The sequence below is a fragment of the Triturus cristatus genome, chromosome 8 (assembly GCF_964204655.1).
Source record: "Triturus cristatus chromosome 8, aTriCri1.1, whole genome shotgun sequence".
In the NCBI taxonomy this organism is placed as follows: domain Eukaryota; kingdom Metazoa; phylum Chordata; class Amphibia; order Caudata; family Salamandridae; genus Triturus; species Triturus cristatus.
In genome coordinates, this window is record NC_140591.1 from 1453612054 (window position 1) to 1453632223 (window position 20170).

Here is a 20170-nt window from a genome sequence, read left to right on the forward strand (position 1 = left end):
TTGTTCTCCTTACCAACCCAAAATTCCACCCTAAATTAGTTTCTCCCTTTCACCCAAACCAAGCGGTAGAACTACCAGTATTCTTCTCGCAACCACAGACCGTTGCAGAAAGAGCTCTTCACGCACTAGATGTCAAAAGAGCCTTACTCTACTACATACAGAGAACACAACCTTTCCGTAAGACCAAACAGCTGTTTGTCTCTTTCTCTCCACCACACAAAGGCAACCCCATCTCCAAGTCGGGAATAGCTAGATGGATTGTCAAATGCATTCAGATTTGCTACCACAAAGCAAAACGAACACTATCCGTTCCCCCTAAAGCCCACTCTACACGTAAAAAAGGGGTTTCAATGGCATTGTTAGGGAACATCCCATTAGATGATATCTGCAGAGCAGCTACATGGTCAACACTGCACACTTTTACTAAACACTATTGTGTAGATGTGCAAACTAAGCAACAGGCTAGTGTGGGCCAAGCTGTACTCAAAACATTATTTCAAACCACTGCAACAGATACGGGTGGTCGCCGCTAAGGGTGGGTACTGCTATACAATCTATGCACAAGTGTGTAATCTGCAGCTCATATGTCTCAAACGGAATACGCTACTTACTAGTATGCATCTGTTCTTGGCATGTAGAGCTGCAGATCTACACACGCCCACCCGCCTCCCCGGCTACCTTTATCTGTTCCAGTTTATCTTATTTAGATACAACACACATGGGCATCTTTCCTGTTACTATTACGCTCCATCTTTCCCTGCTAGCGAAAAACAATCTGAGGATGGAGCCGAAGCCCATGCGCAATACGATCCAAAGGAGGAGTCACCGACCTTGTGACTTCCAAAGACTTTCCAAGAGGAAAAACAACTGCAAACATCCGGACCCAACACCAGATGGCGATCTATGCACAAGTGTGTAGATCTGCAGCTCTACATGCCAATAACAGATGCATACTGGTAAGTAGCATATTCCATATATACCTTTCACCACTCCATTCCTAATTCCATACCTTAATGTTTGGGGGGAATTGTATTGCCCCAGATCTTATCAGTATCCTGCTTAGCTAGTGTCTGTTCCATGGAACACAGTATTATCTTGTATCTGGATAGGTGTTTTTCCTCCAACACCCCCAAAGGATGGTATTCAAAGTACAGTTTTCTTAAGAATGATACAATAAATTCACATTTCCCATATTGTTAGGCAAAATGAACCAGTTCCTTCATTCCATTTCATACATTTTGGATCATTAATCAGCGCTATTTGGGAAAAAAACATTAACTGAAGTCGTACACCCAATGTGCCCAGTTCAGTATTTTTCATACAACCTCAGACAAGCTGATATTTTCTATTTGTTCAGGCACTGTTGCAATGTGGGCATGAATATCTTCTTTTTCTCACATAGTCTTACAGCGGAATAAAGATTGTGGAGAGCACAGGTTGAAATATACATTTCTTTTTGATACTTCTAACTGTAGATTCCTCTCCTTTAGAATATCCCCAGGGGCCAGACTGAATGCCTAAGATTTAAACAGCATTGTTCCTGAATTCTGGCAGGTGGTGCCATGCAGCTATACATTGACTTTATTCCACCCCAGAAAGGATGATTTAGCTCCATGTAAACGCCACCCTATGCATTGATGTCAGTTCCTTTCTTTCTGTGCCTCTGTATGTGAATCTAGACTTTTTCCTGGTCAGTTGATCATTATTTTTCAGAAAATTCAGCCTTTTTCCAGTGTGCAAGGGAACCATGTCTCTTTCTAAAACAACATGGTTTAAGCCTTGTAGGGACTGTTGTCAACAAATATCTGTGACGGACCCCAAGGTGGTATGCCTTGGTTGTTTGGATTTAGAGCACAACTCCAAGTCTTGCGAGAAGTGTGCCCTTATGAATCTGAAGGTGATTTGAGAACGTGTAGCGAGGCTGTACGTTGCTTAACCCCAAAAGAGGTCACGAAATTCCAGCTCCTGCTCTAAGTAGAGAGCACAGACCTGTTCTCCCTCTTCAGGCCATTCCCTCGACAGGTCCTCGTCGCAGTTCATGTATTCCAGTAAGTGGACGCAGAATCACAAGCACAAATGCTGTTCATCCCGGTCTCACTATTCAACCTGAGAAGTTGCGAGGACTTAACTGAAGAGCCGATTCCACACCTGATCCCAATCCACTCAGTGTTTCCCGGGACTTCAGTGATGTGACTGAAGATTAAGGGCATGTTGAAAATCTCTTGTACACCTCCAGCCCCCTCTGGTGCCTGAGGATCCACAGAGACCTCTAGTCTGGTCACATCGGGTGGTTTCACCCTTAGTGCCATCTCTGCCTCCTGAACTTGTCCTGGTTCTGCTCCAACGCCAGAGCGGACTTCCAGCCAATCACCAACAGAAGTGAGTGCATCCTTTGCCTTGGTAATGAGACCAGCAGCGGAGGTATTGGATTTACAACTGCCAAGTATGTATGTCAAAAGTAATGCATTGACAGAAATTTTAGATCAACAGAAAGGGGTGGCTTATCCTACTAAGAGAGAAAAAAGTCAAAGGTTGGAATATAACATTTAGAGGATCTTCCTTATTAGGAAGTGTTGCCCTCACACACTCATATGGGTGTCATACTTCATCATCAGGCTTTTGCTCCTCATGGGGCCAGCGCTGTAATGCAATGACAGAAGTTTTGCCACCTGGACAGACTTAGTTCGAGTCCTTACTTCCATTAAATAAAGCCTTGACTGACAACCTTATGGGCACCTAGTCTAGGCAACACTGATTTCTTGACTCAGCACCCCATACCAAAATGTTTATTTATTAAGTGTTTTATATAGCTCGAACAAGACCCAGAAATGGGTATCAGAGCGCTTCACATATGTATAGCATTTTAGCTTTAAACAGTACCAGAGTGTATCATATATATATATAATTTTAGTTTTAAACAGTGCAATTGAAACCTATAGATTGTTGTAGTTGTCTTAATTAAAAAAAGTAAGACGAGGAGAAAAAAAAAGAAAAACATTTTTTACAATCACTAAAACAATTAGAAGTAGCCTAGCTTATAGCTTATAATACATTTGAGCTTATTCTAGGCATTCTCAGCTGTGACCGAAGGGGTAGCAGTCGAATGTTTGATAGTACCTTCTTCCACCATTAGGGTTAATCACAAATCTTTCCCCATGACTCCCCCAGGCAGAGTTGCATTCAGAAAACATGTTTTTCTCAGCCAGCCTAGCCCTCTAGTCAGTCATTACCAGCTGTTTGCTGGGGAGATACTGCCATGCATTATAGGACATGTTTGGTGAGATCTTGCGGCAGTGCCTGGGGAATTTCGTCCCACTCTGACTCAAACTATCCAGGATTATCAGTATGCCACAAAATAAATCATCCACCCTGGGTTGGTCTCTAGGACTGCTAGGGCGAAGCAGTTGGCACGAGCATGATGCTTCGGCAACATGCTTGGATGAGATCCACAAGCTTCTCTGGTGACATGCAAACCTCTTTGATGGACATGCTGTTGTCTCCTTTTTGGCAAGAAGGTTGGCTCTGTGTTGAAATGTTACAAAGAAAGCCAGACCTGCATTTCTTAAGTCTTTCTACCCCTGCAAGACAGTAAACACTATTAATTTCCCCTTTAGAAGCTACTCCAGAGGGTTGGTGTACCAGCAACCCAAAGGCTCACAGCCCCCTCAACAGCCACCCTAATTCTTTCTGTGGTGGGTATCAAGTAGACAACATACAGGCCATTAAGGGTAGTGCACTTTACAGTCCCTCGCACCTTCGGCATCAGTTTCAAAGCTGCTTTAGTTTGCACTTGGTGCCACACATCCCACCCTGTGGGAGGCAAGATCAGACATTCCTTTTAAGGTTACAAAATATAACATTTGACAGGTAGGTCCTTCAGATCGTTCAAAGAGGCTATGCCCTGCCATGTGTTTTAGGCCCGCCATATTTTTGGCCCACATCGGATCATTTTTTAGGCGTAAAAAATCCATGCTGCTCCAAGTACTGCAGGCTCTTTTTTGGCAAAAAGTGCCATAGAGAGGGTGCTAGGCCCAGATATAGGAACTGGCTGTTAATCCCCCTATTTTCTCATGCCAAAGGACAGAGACTTCCCTGTCATTTTATATCTCCATCCTCTGAACCCCTTCTTGAACCCTTTCTTGCAGCAGGACAAATTGAAGATGCTAATATTGGCCCAAGTTCTGGATCTGGGCGATTAAATGGTGATCTTGGACTTGCAGGACACCTACTTTGAAGTTTCTGTCCTGGAGCCCAACAGACACTATTTGCGGTTCAAGGTGGACCAGGAATACTTTCAATTTGATTTGCTCCAGTTCGGCCTCACCAGTGCCCCTCAAGTGTTCATGAAAGTGATGCCGGTGATCTCAGCAAACCTCCGAAGGTTGATGACATCAGTTTTCCCTTACTTCGACAACTAGCTAATGAAGGCTGGCTCAGTTCGTTCTGGACCACATCCAGACGATGGTGCCAAAGTCACACTTAATTCTTTCCCTGAGATTCCTTTTCATTGGAGTCATCCTGGATATGCTGTAGTTTTATGCCTTCCCTCCATCATGAGTCAGACTCCAGGACATTTGGGATATGATCCCAATGTTTAAGCCTTGTTCCTGTCTCAGTGAGAGTGACTTTGAGGATTTTGGGCCCTTGTTCTCCTGCATCTTGCTCATCAACTGTGCCATGTGACATATGTGTGCTCTGCATTGGAACCTGAACTCTTGGTGGGCCCAGAAGTAGGGGAACCTGATTCCATCCAGGTTTTGGAGGAGCCTGCCCAAGACCTGCAGTAGTGGTTCATCAACCATATTCAGACTGGCAACAGACCCCTCTGCCTGCCCTACCGACAGCTGACTGTGGTAATGGATGCATCACTGCTGGAATTGGGAGTTCTTGTGGAAGAGTTGGAGATCAGAGGACTCTGATCTCCGGCGGAGACCTGTCTCCACATCAACATTTTAGAGTTGAAGGACATTTGCCTTGGGCTGAACGTCTTCCTCCTGTCCATCAACGGGAAAGACTGTTTCATGTTTTTTTTGGACAACCGCACAGTAATGTGGCATTTCAACAGGCAGGATGGAGTGGGGTCCTAGGGCAAGAAGCAATTTGTCTCTGGAGTTTCCTGGAGTGTCATGGCACTCACGTGGCCGTGAACCACCTGATGGCAGCTTTGAGAACCAGGGTGGGGGTACACAGGTGTTGGGGCCTGGCGGATCACAGATGGCCATAACACCCAGAGGTGGCGCTGGGCACCTTCAAGGAACGCTGTCTGGATCTCTTCTTCACTGCCAAGAATGCACAGTATCGAAACTTTTGTGTGCTGGTGTTTCTAAAAAAGCCCTCTCTCTGAGACATATTCTTGATAGAGTAGTGGAACATGGGACTCCTTCACGCCTTTCTGACACTGCCTCTCCTAGCCCTAGTTCTAAAGATGATCAGGAACGACTGGGCCTGAATCATCCTTTTGGCTCCAAATTGGGTGAAGAGAGTATGGTAGCTGGAACTTCTGAGCATGAACATCTGTCCTCTGATCAGGCTACAACTTCGGGAACCGACTATCATGCAGCAGGGAATGGTTCTGCATCCAATCCTGCATAATTTGCACCTCATTTGTTTGTTTTATCTCTTGCCCAGCAAGGACTTGCAGTGGGCACTGTTGAAGTTTATTTGTCTGCCCTTTCAGCCCATTTACATTTACCAGACCAGCCACCCTTGTTGATATCACCTGCTGTGTTGAGGCTTCTATAAGGTTTGACTCTTGCGAAGCCCTTTGTGATGCGACAGTGGGATTTCAATTTGGTGCTCACTTTCTTTATAGTGGACTACATTCAAGCTAATGCACAGCTGCCAACAGCATCTTGTGGCTGAAGACTGGGCTACTGGTTACCGGGACTTTGGTTAGTCACATGAGTTATTTCCAAGCTCTCTTGATGCAGCTGCCTTACTAAGATAAAGTGGTGTTGAGGATCTGGGCAGCTTTTTTGCCAAACATTATGACTGCAGTTCATGTGGGGCAGTCCATCACTCTTACAGCATTCTTTGCTCCGCATCACCCTTCGAAAGAGGAGTAGAGACGCTATTGACATGACCTCATAAGAGCTTTAAGTCATAACCACTAAGGACCATTTGGTGAACGATCAGTGTTTTTTAGGGTTCTATGGGACAAAGAGAGGCAAACCAGTGCAAAAAAAACTATTGTCAGGGTGAAGAGTCCTCTGCATTAAGATCTGCTACTCACTAGCTAAGGAGCAACCTCAAAAAAGACTGAGAGCCCATTCCACCAGACGAGTGCTGCTACCACTGCGCAGGCACACAGAGTGCCTGTCCTTGAAATCTATCGGCTGCGACCTAGTGTCAGTCCACATGTTCACCCAGCACTACTACCTAGATAGCCAGGTCCAACGGGATGGATATATTGCCCGTTTGGTCCTGCAGGAGTTATTGATCTGAGCCATTCCACAGCTCTCCCACCCCCACCCCCCACACCGTCCCCTTCGGAAATACTACTTTAGTATCTGTTCTGAAGTTGAGAAAACTGCAGGTAGAAGTATCCATTAGAAGTACAAGTTACTAACCTTCGGTAATGCTCTTTCTGATGGTTACTCAATGTAACCACAGATTACTCACTGCCCTCCCTGTTTTTCATCCAAAAAAGTCTCAGGATGTAGATATGAACACTGGCACCTCTAATTATTGTTGAGCTCCACGTCCGAGGGCGCATTCAGAGTCAAAAAAGAAACTGACACTGACGCGCTAGGGTGATGCTTAAATGTGACTCAATCATCCCTATCGGAGCAAAACTGCGTCAGTGTGGCATGGTGCATGGGATAAATACTCTTTAAAGCTTCCTCATGCAGTTTGGCTCCCGGGGATATTCTAAAGGTGAAGAATCCGCAGTAATAGTATCCACCAGAAACTGCATTACCAAAGGTAAGTAACTTGTTCATTGGACATTATTGGAAATGACAACAGTAAAGTTTTACCTTAAAACATTGTACCTAATGTGGTATCCTTTTCTTGTTCCTTTGTCTTTAGATTTGATGAATTTGATGAAGCGATTGATGAAGCAATAGAACATGATATCAGAGATTCTGAAGGAGGAGGGGGTGGTATGTTATTTATTTTGCTTATTTAGCATGTTTATTTGGAACTAAAATTTCAGTAACAATGGTTTTATAAGTGCAGAGAGCAAGAAAAGTAAATAGCACAAGTTAAAAGATACATATCAAGTTTGGGTTTCAGCTGAATTGTTGTTTGTGAAAGACAACTACGAAATTGGAAGGACTTAAACTGTTTGAAATCTAGAATAATAAATGATCTGAAACTATATTATGCATAAGGGTTCATCTTTCAGAGAGCTTTGTAGGATAGTAAGGGGAGAAAACAGTATAATTGTGCAAGGTAAGTAGACAATGATCATTTCTATTTTACCCGATTTGGAGTGCCACAGTCTAAATTGTTGGAAATATGTTACTTCTCATGCATAAGACCTTTTGGTGCAGTGATTTGTTTCAAACCCAGACAGCATTCCTGAGAAATAGCATTTGCTTTGAAAGTAATTTCTGCCAAGTATGTAAGAAGGGCTCCAGCCCTGTGCCCTAAAATTATAATTCCAATCCAAGGCACTTTAGTAACTACAAGATATCGGTGTCTGTTGTGTTTGGTATTACCTTTTTATTGTTTTTTGTCGTGTCACTGTTCAATAAAACGATAAACAGATTTATAAAAATTAAAAAAAACATTCCATTTGCATCTCCTCCATTCATCTCATACCCTAGCATGATAGGGAACTAGCCACCGTAACTCAGATTGAGTGACAGAACCTACATTTGAGTAACTGCACAGAAAAAGAATGCATCCATTATACAGAACAATTACAGATTGTCAGTCTCTCTGGAGGACAAAGAAGGCAGGCCAGATAAAACAAATAGAGCAGACTGATACAACCTTTCCAAGCCATGGCAAGGACAATCACCTCGAAGAACTGGTCTTTGGCAGGACCCACTTTTAAATGATAAAAGTTTAAACTAAAGTATATTCTAATCTTTATAGCCTAGACCAGGCTTCTCCAACGAGTAGCTTGTGAGCTACTGGTAGCTTTCCAGCTACCTGCCAGTAGCTCTCCTATGTGCATCGCAGTTTCTAAATTTGAACTTGTTGCTTGGTTAAATTAACATATGTATGACAAAAATGTGTATTCCAAGTGTGAATTTTCAGCACTCAAATGCTGATGTTTTGAGAAAAGTGGGTGAATTTACAAAATATTTTAAAAGCTGATTTTTGAGTGATAAATCATTAGGGGAGACTTATTACTAATATGATTACTTTTGTGCCAGGGCACTGTAGCTGTGGCTGGAATGCATTACCTACGTATAGGCATTCCAAAGTGACAAATCCTTTTTTTCCTGCTGGCAACCCCCCTGATGCACTGATAGGATCACTGCTGGTATTCTTCAGTACGGGGGCCACTAATGTAATCGTGTCTGATGTAGTCACTATTACAACACTGATATTATTGATAGCTCACAATGATGTTTGTTGAGTATAACAAGCACTTATTACATAAAAGGTTGGAGAACCCTGGCCTAGATCCTATGTTTCTTCAAAGTGTAGCTGTTTACAGAGCACTAAAAGTTAACCTAGAAAAGGGCAAAACTCAAACTTCTTTCTCTTTGTTATGTGTAATGGGATCATCAGGCAATAAGTCACCTGTAGGATGGACTGATCATTTCCTTGTGGATATTCGGGCCTCCTTGCCTGATAGTCCCTCTACTCCTCTGGTTAGATCAGTCCCTAGAAGGCATTGGAGTAAACTTAGGCTAGAGGACCTGCATCATCTTCTGGCTATCGATCCGCTAGGATCCCTGGATGACGCTGAAACGGGTTATGACCGGTTTTGTCAATGGCTTACCAGGGCGCTTGACTCTTTGATTCCTATTACTACAGGTAAATTGAGCCCCAGAAGGTCGAATCCCTGGTACGACAGCGCTTTACGTGCTTTGAAGGGGAATTGTAGGCGGGCTGAGAGAGAATGGCGGAGGTCTTATGACACGGCTAAGAAAGCGGTGTATCTGGCCTCCGTTAAGATTTATCATCGTGCCATCTGCAGAGCTCGTGCGGCGTTCTACTCTTTGGAATTCCGCAACAGCAAGAACCCGTCTAAAACCATATTCAAGGCTCTTAAAGATCTTCTGTCAAAAAGAATTTCTTCTCCGGTTATAGCTTCTATTTCTCATTGTGAGGCTTTAGCATCTTTCTTCTTGGAAAAAGTGCAGGGCATTTATCAGGCCTTTCGCTGCACGGGGTTTCCCCCGGAGCCGTTGGACATTACTCCCGCTTCTCATTTGTTGGATTCTTTTCCTCTGCTCCTCCCTGAGGTTTTTAATAAATTGGCCCAGAAGGTCAAATCTGGATCTCCTCTGGACCCGGTAAGATCTGCCCTTTTTAGGGATCAGTCTTTTGTGGGTCGGTCCACGATTTGCTCTTTGATTAACATCTCGCTGGCTACGGGCATCGTTCCAGCTAAATGGAAGCGTGCAGTAGTCTCTCCTATCCTGAAGAAACCATCTTTGGATCCTTTAAGGTTGGAGAGCTACCGGCCCATCTCTCTGCTTCCTTGGCTGGCAAAACTGGTGGAGGCCCACGTCAACCAGGCTCTCGCCGACCATCTCACCCGTGCTAACATTCTGGATGCTACCCAGAACGGGTTCCGGGCTGGGCATAGCACGGAGACAGCCCTCCTCGCCATGGTTGAACATTTGTGTTCGGTGCTGGATGGGGGACAGACGGCGGCGCTAGTATTATTAGATCTGAGCGCCGCCTTCGACACTGTCTCTCACCGCATCCTTCTACATCGCCTGGAGGAGATTGGCATTGGTGGGTTAGCCCTTCAGTAGTTCCGTTCCTTTCTTGCCGACCGGTCTTTCTGCGTTGCTATACCACCGTATCAGTCCAAATTCCATCCCCTGGACCTAGGGGTGCCGCAGGGTTCCTCGCTGAGTCCCACGTTATTCAATCTTTACGTGAGACTGCTGGCTGATGTCGCCAAGCAGTGGGGCATGTATATGGTATCATATGCGGACGACACTCAGGTGGAGGTTACTATCAGCGGGGATGCGGACGTGGATGCCCCTCGGTTCCAGAATGGTCTGAGAGCGGTGGCAAGCTGGTTGAATGCCAACTCTCTCCAGCTCAACGCGAAGAAGACTGAGGTTATGGTGGTAGGGAGGGGTAAGGAACTCTGGGGGGAGAGATGGTGGCCTCCGGAACTTGGGCCTTCTCCAACTCCGGTTGCGGAGTTGAGAAATTTGGGAGTGTGGTTGGACTCATCTCTGAGCTTTGCTGGGCATACCAAGAAAACTGCAGCCTGCTGTTTTGGGGTGCTTCGGGGTTTAAGACCTATCCTGAAGTTTTTCGACCCCCCTACCAGGCAGCTGGTGGCTCAGGCAACAGTCATATCTCGTCTGGACTATGCCACCGCGCTCCTGATAGGGACAAACCAGGCAGAAATTATCCGCCTTCAGCGGGTTCAAAATGCTGCAGCAAGAGCCGTAGTTGGCTTGCCTAGGTCTTGCTCGGTCTCAAGTACTCTTCGATCGTTACACTGGTTGCCGGTAAAGTCTAGAATCCATTTTAAAGTCTTATGCCTGGCTTTTAAGATTATGAGGGGATTAGCCCCCCAGATCCTTTCGTGTCTTTTAACCTGTTACACTCCGACCCGTTCTCTAAGATCAATGGGCCAAGCGCTGGCTGTAGTTCCGAGGTTTAAGCTCAGTCGAGTGCGCGGTCGAGCTTTTCGGGTAAAAGCAGCGGTGCTCTGGAACTCGCTTCCACTTGAGATTCGCGTGATGGATGACCTTTTTCTGTTTCGGAAAGCTATAAAAACCCTCTTGTTCTAAATTCCGTTCCCCTTTCTTCGGCCCCCTCTTTTATTTGCTATTTCAGTGTCAGTTGTGTTTTACCGGTCATGCGGCAGGACGCCCCTTAGCTGGGGCAGCTGTGCGCAATATAAAAGCTCCTAACATAACATAACATAAAGCAGTTCAAATCTTAAAATCACTATCACCAGGGGGATAATGTCTTGTATTTCCAAATCTTCAAACCTTCTGACCGGAGAGCACCATACACATCATGCTTATTCAACCAGACCAAAGACCGCATCACTGCCATTCCAAAGGCACGTCTGTAGTCCAGACATCAGTAAGAACAACAGTATTGGCTATTTTGCTTCTTATTGCGAGTATTTCTTTCTAGATTCATCTTCAATTATTGACACAGCTTCTGTCTAGAAAGTTCTGCACAGTTAATTTGCTCAAAGCCTGGCTGGGCACATGGTGCATTTTATCTGTTAGGTGTTTTAATGTGTATAGTCTGTCTTTCCTACAATTTGGGAAACAGGGAGAGATGCATGGTACTGACTATTCTAGTGGTTAGTCCTGCTCGCCTTCCTTTACAACAGCCTCCCGGCCATTCCCTCAATCAGCATTTAGTGTACTACAACCCTTCATGGTGTGTTGGGAAAACAATTGTGTATAAACTGGGTGCCACAGTTGTTGCCTCACTTTAATAGGGTAGAGCTCACACCTCTGGGTGAAAGTTGACATGGAGATTGTCCTAAAGTGATAGTGTTATTTTATAAAAGCTTTTCTGCTGTCCTGCCCGCTAGTGCAGGCAATTCTAACCCAGCCGAGAAGGATGGAAGAAAAAATATTAAGATTTGGTGCAGTGTCAGAGCAAAGCTTGTTTACATTGTCTGTTGTCCTTGCCTGTCAAATGATGTCCACTGAAGCAAAGTAACTAGTTGAAGCTGTGGCAGCCACTTCCCTAAAACAGAAATAAAAAGCAAATCATAAACAGCAAATATTAATAGAAAAAAATTAATGTAGCAGTATCGGAGAGCCTGAGTGACAGACGCATATAATACATATGTTTTAGTGTAACCAAATTACAGAATAATAACAGCAATATATTGTTATTTTTATATCCTCTGACAAATTCATCCTAACATACAAATGCGAAGACCTTGGAAATACTTGTTACAGTTACACATATTTATGAGACACCTTGAATTTCCCACTTTAGTACATCATTGTATTGCATTCAGTCGAACTTTGAGTAAAACAAACTCGAGAATATCACTATCAGTTTTAACTTTAAATTGCAGAGCGGGAGAGACATGATGGTCAAAAATAAAATTGTATGCACATCTGGCAAGCACAGAAATACTAAGATTTTATTAAAACGCAGGAGGTGAGGCATTTTCAGTCTGTAATCTTAGTGTCCATAGACTAAATGTTAGTGAACATTTTCTTATTACCTTTCTAAAACAGATCTGATCCCTGTAATGGAATTGTAATGTCATATTGCTCATCAACTTTCATTGATCTTGAAGAAACTACTGTGGATTCCTTCTTGCCATCATGTTTAGCATAAAATAATCCACTTTGACAATTTGGTTACATAAGAAATTGCAAATTAAGGAATCAAGTGTCTCATGTCTCCTCACGTTTTAGGGTTTGGCATAGGGAAAGACATGGCCAATATCACAGCCCATTGTGGAAAGGACATGGCCACTATCCTCGAAGAAGAAAAAAAAGAAAGCAAACGGCCTCAGAGGGTTGCTGTCATACAACGCAAAAAAAGGCGACGACTGAATGACCTTGACAGTGACAGCAATGTTGATGATGAAGATGAAAGTGAGGATGAATTTAGGATCAGTGATGGGTATGCTAAACATTTCTCATTGACTGTAAAAAGTGTCCTGTTTATAAATGTTTTTAGTTTGTTTTAATAGAACCTCATGGAGAAGAAAGTAAATAATTTGTAAGACTGTGCGATAGTCAATACTCCTCTTGCATACAACTCTGTCTGTAATTAAGTTCTTGTGTTCATTATTATGTCTTATTTAATGAGCATGGACCCCTCTCCCCCTACTCTTAGGGGGCATATGTACAAAAGTATTTTTACGGTCGGAAACGGCATGATTCGACTGCAAAAATGCGTTTCTATATGCACAGAGCACTATTTGTGATTCAGTAACATGTTATCGTGCAGTTTGTGTTTAGCGAGTTGGTAGTTGGAAAGGCTGTGTTTAGAGCGTCCCTTCCAAGTACCGAATTGCAGTGCTATGTATGATTGTTTTGTGACTTAATTACAGTTGTAAAACATTAATTTTTTACCGACACCTCAGCGGTTGTGGTAACCATTCGCAAATCTGAAGGTGTCCTCCAGGACCACTTATGCTGTGTGAATGTTGAAACAAATATTTTCTTCCTAATCTTAAAACATGTTACTTAAAGGATTCATTTTATATTTTGAAATGCATCCTGTGTTCCTTTAAAGTATTGCTTTCCTAATGCTTTATTAAAAAAGCGATCACAGCCGTGGTGGTCTGCTGACCCCAGCAGGCTACCATCCCTGTGATGGCAGCAATTTCTAATGGGTTGCAAATTGAGACCTGCTTCATTAATATTCATGAGGTAGGTATATTGCGACCCACATTAGGAATCATTATTCCTAACGTGTACATTAGGAATGGCGATTTCCTAATTGCGATTCGTTTTGTACTCTGTGTACGAGGGCCCGAATAGTGTCAAGAAAGAAACTGATGTCAGCTCGCTTGGGTGGGGCTTATATGCTCCTCCAGGCGTCACTTCCAGAATCTGAGCGGAGTTGAGGTGGAACCATAAGGTGCCACTTACCAGCGCACTATTACTATACTGAAAAGTCTTCTGGATCTAGACTAGTGCCTGGGGATATGCTAAGGTAAGAAATCTGTGGTTGGATAGAGTACCTAACAGGAAGAGCATTACAGAAGCTGAGCAACTTGTTCTTGTCACTTCATTTTTCTTACTGTGACATACTAAAGTTTTATAAGTGCAGGTAATTATTTCGATTTTTCACGCCCCATTCTACTATATTAAAAAACTAATAAGAGGGTTTAAATTAAAGACTATCAACGTGCCTTCCCTTCTGAACTCTGCATCCAGGAGAGAAGAAACCCTTTTGTGAATTGCCAGAGCTTAGAAAAGGATATGGATGTTCCTTGTGGTCATACTTCCAAGCAGGTTTCCTGTTAATTATGATTGCTTCTTTTGGCAGAATCAGACCAGCTTCCCAACAGGCTGGTTTTCACAGTTCATTAGGTCTATTCAGCAAATATTTAATTCTACTACTAAACTGGCAAATAAATGAGTTAGTTTAGGATTAATAAATGTACAACAGGGAGCTGGACATGGGTGTTCTGCTTCACTTTTGCTGTTTGCCTTATTCATCTTTGTGCCCATGAAGCGAATGAATACACAAATACTAAATTATTTAGTTTGTTTCTTGAGGCGTGCTGATATTAGTTCCCCAAAAGTTATTAAGGCTTGGTAAGAGTAGGGAGCTGTATATTGGATACATTTTTAGATGTTAGCAGTAGAGTTCAAACACCATTTAAAAGTCCAGAAGAACTTTCGTTGCCATTGGTCAGTTCCTCGGTGTTTCTCAAGAGGATAAACCATTGGATTGGAAGATTTCTTTGGAATAGCAAGTGCAGTCAGATGGGCAAATGGAAAATTATGCTATGTTCTTCCAGATGGTGGGTCGATTCTACTACTATGCAGCTGTAATTTTTCATTTAAAACACAGCTAATTCACTAAGAATTAGACATGGAATCTGTTCATTGTGTACTTGAAATTACCGTCTTCCTTTCCACCTCTGGAAAGCTTTGCGTTCAGTTTCAGTATCCAATTTTCATGATTTCTTGTATTAATTTTCAAAAAATGAAGGTACATAGCCATATGATACTGTTACATCTCCTAAAATGATAGCCAAAGTTTTTGTTGCATCTAATTTTACAAACATAGAAAAAATAGTTGCATTAGAATACTCAAAAGTTCTTCTTAAAATCATTGCTGGGTTGTATGACTGTCAGTTCTGAAAATCAAGATTAACACCCTCCATTGATGCACATTTAATAATATAGTCATAGGAGTTGTTTGAATTATTACCCACTAACTGGAGTAAGTTGTCTAAATTCTAAGATTACGCATATAGATATGATTTATGTTCTGTTATGTGAATGTCATTTTTATGGTGCACATTGTGGTCTCGTAGCTCTATCTGTCTTGACATTCTCTGTTTCTTGACTGCAGACGACTTTGTCAATTGCATCTACATTTTCTAGGTCCTAAAAGGAGGAGATTTGTGAGACTTTTTGATTGTGAGTGCTATTGAGTGCCATGATGGTAGACCGCATGGTAAGTCTGTACTGTAAGTCTGAATGTTCTTGGATCTATGTCAGGAGGACCGTCAACTGTGTTCTGTAATATGTTAGTGTGTGGCACATCACGGATGAAAGTGTGGTGCACATATGGCATATCTGTGTTTATTGGATGTATGTGAGGTGTTTTGTCTAATGTGATTTGTTTGACACTTGGATGTTGTTTCTTAGAGAGTGATTTAGGGTTTGATGGAACTGGGACATGAGCTGTAAACAAGCTGTTGTCCATTGTTATAGATCTGTTCCCTCTCCTCTATTTGAGGTGAAGAAATTTAGGAACTTCCAAAAGTGTAGCATCAGCTGGCCCCTCCACCTTAAAACGTTTGCCAGAGGTCAAGCCACCACATGGACTCTCTTTTTAGAGCAGGCATTCATATGAGTTTTTCTGCCATGGTCTGCAAGACATTGTGATCCAAGGTATAAAACAACAGATGTCCCTGACTCTCAACGAGAAATCTCCCTGCTGCACACCAGGTACCTATTTTTGTGTTTTTCAGAAACTGAAAACCAAAGCCTTTTTATTACATCAGAAAAACAAAGAAAATGCTTAGTGCCAACATGCCTTTTGGAACATCCCAGCATTCCAAATTTACTAGAAGTGCCCTTGTACATATCAGCGAGAGCACTTTCAATAAAAAATGCTCCATCGACTTTCTGTAGAAATTTTGATTTGGTTGCTGAAATGCTGCTGTGCTAGCAAAAATGGGCCTTTTCTGTATAATTCATCTTTCATCCCTTTTCATCAAAAATGTATAAAAACCCCATAGTGTTTTAATGAGCCATGTCATAGCTGGCTGTACAGCATTTCCTTGTTATGTTTAATGCATTCATCTTGTCAGTTGAATTTATTGTTGCAAGCTTGAGTGTTATTTTACAGTAGGAATGTTGTGAGCTACGTAATGACTGACATTTGGCTACGTGCATCTAAGATGTGCTGTTATGTTTGCTGCCTTTATGAGAAATATGTTGCTACCTGTATACTCGTTAGTATTTGGAAGCTACAGTCCGTTTCTTGCTTGCTCATAGGCATCTACATAGCCAGAAGGGCAGCGGATCATTGTGTAGCCTCAGACCCAGAAAACATAATCAAGTAGGCCTAGTAATTCAGAGGATGAACTGATGCAGTCCTTTAAAGACAGGGAATTATTAAATAGCGCACTGCAACATAACCAATAAAACAGCAACCAAAGTTTCAATTGGAGCATAAATGCAGCTAAACAAGTGTTTCATGCATTCAATGGGCATATTTTCCCTATATATCTTACAATTCTATATATGAGTACATCTCGGGTTCTTTCTAAGAAGGATAGATATCTGTTTTTGGGGTGTAAGTACTGACATATACTCAATTGTAATGTGCAGATCACATATCTGTTAAGGTGGCTGTTGTAGCTTGCCATGTCTGCATGTTCCATATATAAAGTGGTAAATACTTTTTTTCGTTTAATTGGTGAATTAAGACTTTTAACAATCCTTGAAACTACACTGAATGAATTCATTTATACTTGAAAAAAGGATGATGTATTGGTAAACGTATTGTATGAAATATACACATAGACGTTTCCGTATCATCTCATCAAATATATAATGTAAAATAAGAAAATAATAATTAAAATAATGTTCGAGGCATGTGGGCTGCTGAATTCATATCTGTGCATAGATCGCCGCCTAGTGTTGGGTCCGGATGATTGCACATTGTTGTCCTGGAAGAGTCTTTGAAGTATCACGAGATAGGTGGCTCCTCCCCTGGACTACAGTGCGCATGGGCATCCCCTCCATCCTTAGATTGTTTTTTTCCGCCATTGGGTTTGGATGTCCTAATCTTAGCTCTTAGAGTATTTAGGCCTATTACTCGTCGGTATCGTTTTCGTTCGGCGCCGAGTATCTTCATCGAAGTTAGCCATTTGCCCTTCGACGTCAGAGCCGATCAAGATCAACGATGGAACCAAAGACATCGAATAGCCCCTTCAAGCGTTGCCCTCTTTGCAACGCTAAATATGCTCGCTTCGACGTGCACCCGGTGTGCAACAAGTGCCTCTCTCCAAACCACGAGGAAGCCACCTGTATGGCGTGCTCCAGGTTTCGATCGAAGAAAACACTTCGCATTCGTCGAGCAGCTCGGCTCGAGGCGCAGAAAGCAGCGCCAAACCCGGACAACATCTTCGGGACCGAAGATGAGGAGGACGTGGACCTTGAAGTTCAAGGAGAGATATCGGATCCGGCGTCGGAGCGTGAATCCGACTATGATGCCGAGGACGAACATATTCTAGATAAAGAGGAAGATGAAGTCGTCGAACAGGTAGGAGACGGCGGAGAGGCCCTTGGGGCCTCAGAGGATAGCTCGGAAGAGGAGCAACGCCCACAGGTCCACTCAGGGCCCAAAGAGACACTCGATAAGGCTCAGGTCGCGGGATCGCCACAAGGCCTTACCCAAGATCATTCCTCTCGTTCTTCCGCCCCGCATAAATGCCCGGCGTCGAACTATCCTAAAGAGCCGTCGGTATCGAAAGCGCCATCACTCGATCAACGAGAATCGAAACTGAAGGCAACGGCACCGAAAGCGAAACCGAAAGTGAAAGAGTCTCTACACGGCAACAAGGCCTCGAAGCCCTCGGAGCCGAAGACACAAAAGAAGGCTGTCGACGCCGAAAGGAGTCTTACGAACGTAGAGCCGAAGGCGGCACCTACAATCAAGGTCAAGGTTGCCGACCCGAAAATATCGACGCCAAGGAGCGTCGACACACATATGGAGAGCGGCCCTCGAGAGCCACCCCATTCCAGTCTCCGTGTCCAGAAAACGACATCTGGTACAGGGCTTGATGCCACAACGAAAAAGGCGTCGAAGGACCGTGTCCAGTCCACGGCACCGTATCCCTTTGTAAAGCAGAAGGTGTCGGAGTCGTTATTACGCATCCAAACCAAGGCTTCCATGATTGGCGCAAAAACGGCCCCGCAGCCAAAAGCGGTCAGCGCGGTTCACACCGCGTCGACGTACATCAAGTTTGGACTCCCACCAGCGGTGCGACCAAAAATGTTCGACGCCAAGAAGGGTCTCGACCCACAAGAACCTATCGACCCGAAGAAAAATGTCGGGGCACCGACAGGAATTCAAACTGAAAAGAGAGCTGTTGCAATACCTCACGACGATGAGGATCCCAGGCAATTTATCGACGCCAATACTGGTAGACTTTCCATATACAAACGGAAAATAGTAACAGAGACACCAATGGAGCCCTACAAAATTCCATTAAAGAAAAAAAGATCCACATCACCAGTTCTAGTGGAACAACTTCAATATTGTGCCACAGAACCTCAGTCATTCTCACCCACACACTCTAATGTGGATGCTGGAGATGCTGATGATATAGAGGGCACTTATCCTATTGACACTGACCCTGAAGACCAAAACCAACCTTGGGTGGACAATACTGATGCAGGGGACCCACATACTGCTCCAGACACACAGGCATATGTGGTGAAAACGTCTCCTACAGAGGATACGGCTGCTTTCAATGCCTTAATTGAAAGAGCCGCCAACAATCATGACGTACAGCTCCACACTGATCCTATTGAGGACGACTTTCTAATGGATACCTTCTCTACCTCAGAAAGATCTGTTAAAACTCTGCCCATGCTGAAGGGGGTCCTCAAACAAGCTAATGACATTTTTAAGGAGACCACAAGGGCGAGAGTCCTCAACCCTAGAATTGAAAAAAAATATAGGCCGGCTCCTGTGGACCCTGCCTACATAAAAGGACAGTTGCCTTTTGTGAGAAAGTGCCATCTTTCTTGCATGGTATGCCCCCACTTTTTGCTAAATTGCTGAATGTACTTCGATTGAGTGTACCCTGGGTTCCTGCCAATCAGGTGCCCAGGGCCTATGTTCCTTCCTTAAACCACACAAACTCCAAATTGGCAAACCCTAGCCACATGTCAGCCCCTAGTAAATGGTACCCTAGGTACCCAGGGCCTTGTGACCAGGGAAGGCCTCTAAGGGCTGCAGCACTCATTGTGCCACCCTCAGAGGCCCTGTACCCTTACACACACACACTGCCCTTGCAGGCTGAGTGTCTGGGTGCAGGACAAAACACAGAGTCGACATGGCACACATCACTGTGTACCATGCCCATCACCTACACTGCCAAGGCATATGTCAGCCACCCCTCTAGCTGGGTGCATTACGCCTATGGTGTGGGCACAGGAGCAGGAGCCCTATGCCCCTACAGTACCCGGGTCCATTCCTGGGCACTGTAAGTGCAGTGCTGTCATTTAAGAATACATGGTGCTGAGAGCTTGTCAAACACGAGCTCCACAGCACCATATTGGCAACACTGAAGCCTGGGAAGTTTGGTATCAAACTTCTCAGCACATTGAACCCACACTGATGCCAGTGTAGGATTTAATGTACTAAGCACCCCAGAGGGCATCTTAGAAGATGCCCCCTTACAGCTAACTTGCAATCCACGTCTGCTCTGAGGCTGCCCAGGCTGCCACACAGCAGACACGTTGCTGGACCCCTGGGTGGGAGAGCCCCTGCTCTCCCGGGCCTGCAACAATGCACATCCTGGGTGAGGTGAGAAATCTCCTCCCCCAGGATGAGCAAAGGGAAGCTTCAAAGGCATGCCGCCAGTTGGAGTTTCCCCAGGCCACTGCAACCCCCCACTCTGGCGGGAAGCTTGGCCGGAAACCCCATACAAGGACAGGGGATGTGCCAGCCTGCCCACCCCACCCCTCAGGTGGGGGAGACGAGGTGAAGCACATCTCCGGGCTCTCGCCATCTTGAAGATGGGAGGCCCTACCCTATCAGGATTAGGCTACTGCCCCCCTCCCACAGGAGAGAGGCAGGATAGGGGGTGTACCCACCCCAGGACAAGGACCCATTGGTCCCTGGCCTTCACCTACCTGTAACG

At 44.2% G+C, this 20170-nt stretch overlaps 1 protein-coding gene across 1 annotated transcript in view; it reads left to right on the plus strand.

Moving 5' to 3' along the window:
- The window catches only part of RSF1 (remodeling and spacing factor 1), a 705323-nt gene that overhangs the window by 579774 nt on the left and 105379 nt on the right, over positions 1 to 20170 (plus strand). Inside the window, exons 12-13 of the mRNA XM_085623248.1 lie at positions 7030 to 7103; positions 12507 to 12717. Coding sequence (XP_085479374.1) covers positions 7030 to 7103; positions 12507 to 12717 — 285 coding nt within the window. The remainder of the gene's footprint in view (positions 1 to 7029; positions 7104 to 12506; positions 12718 to 20170) is intronic.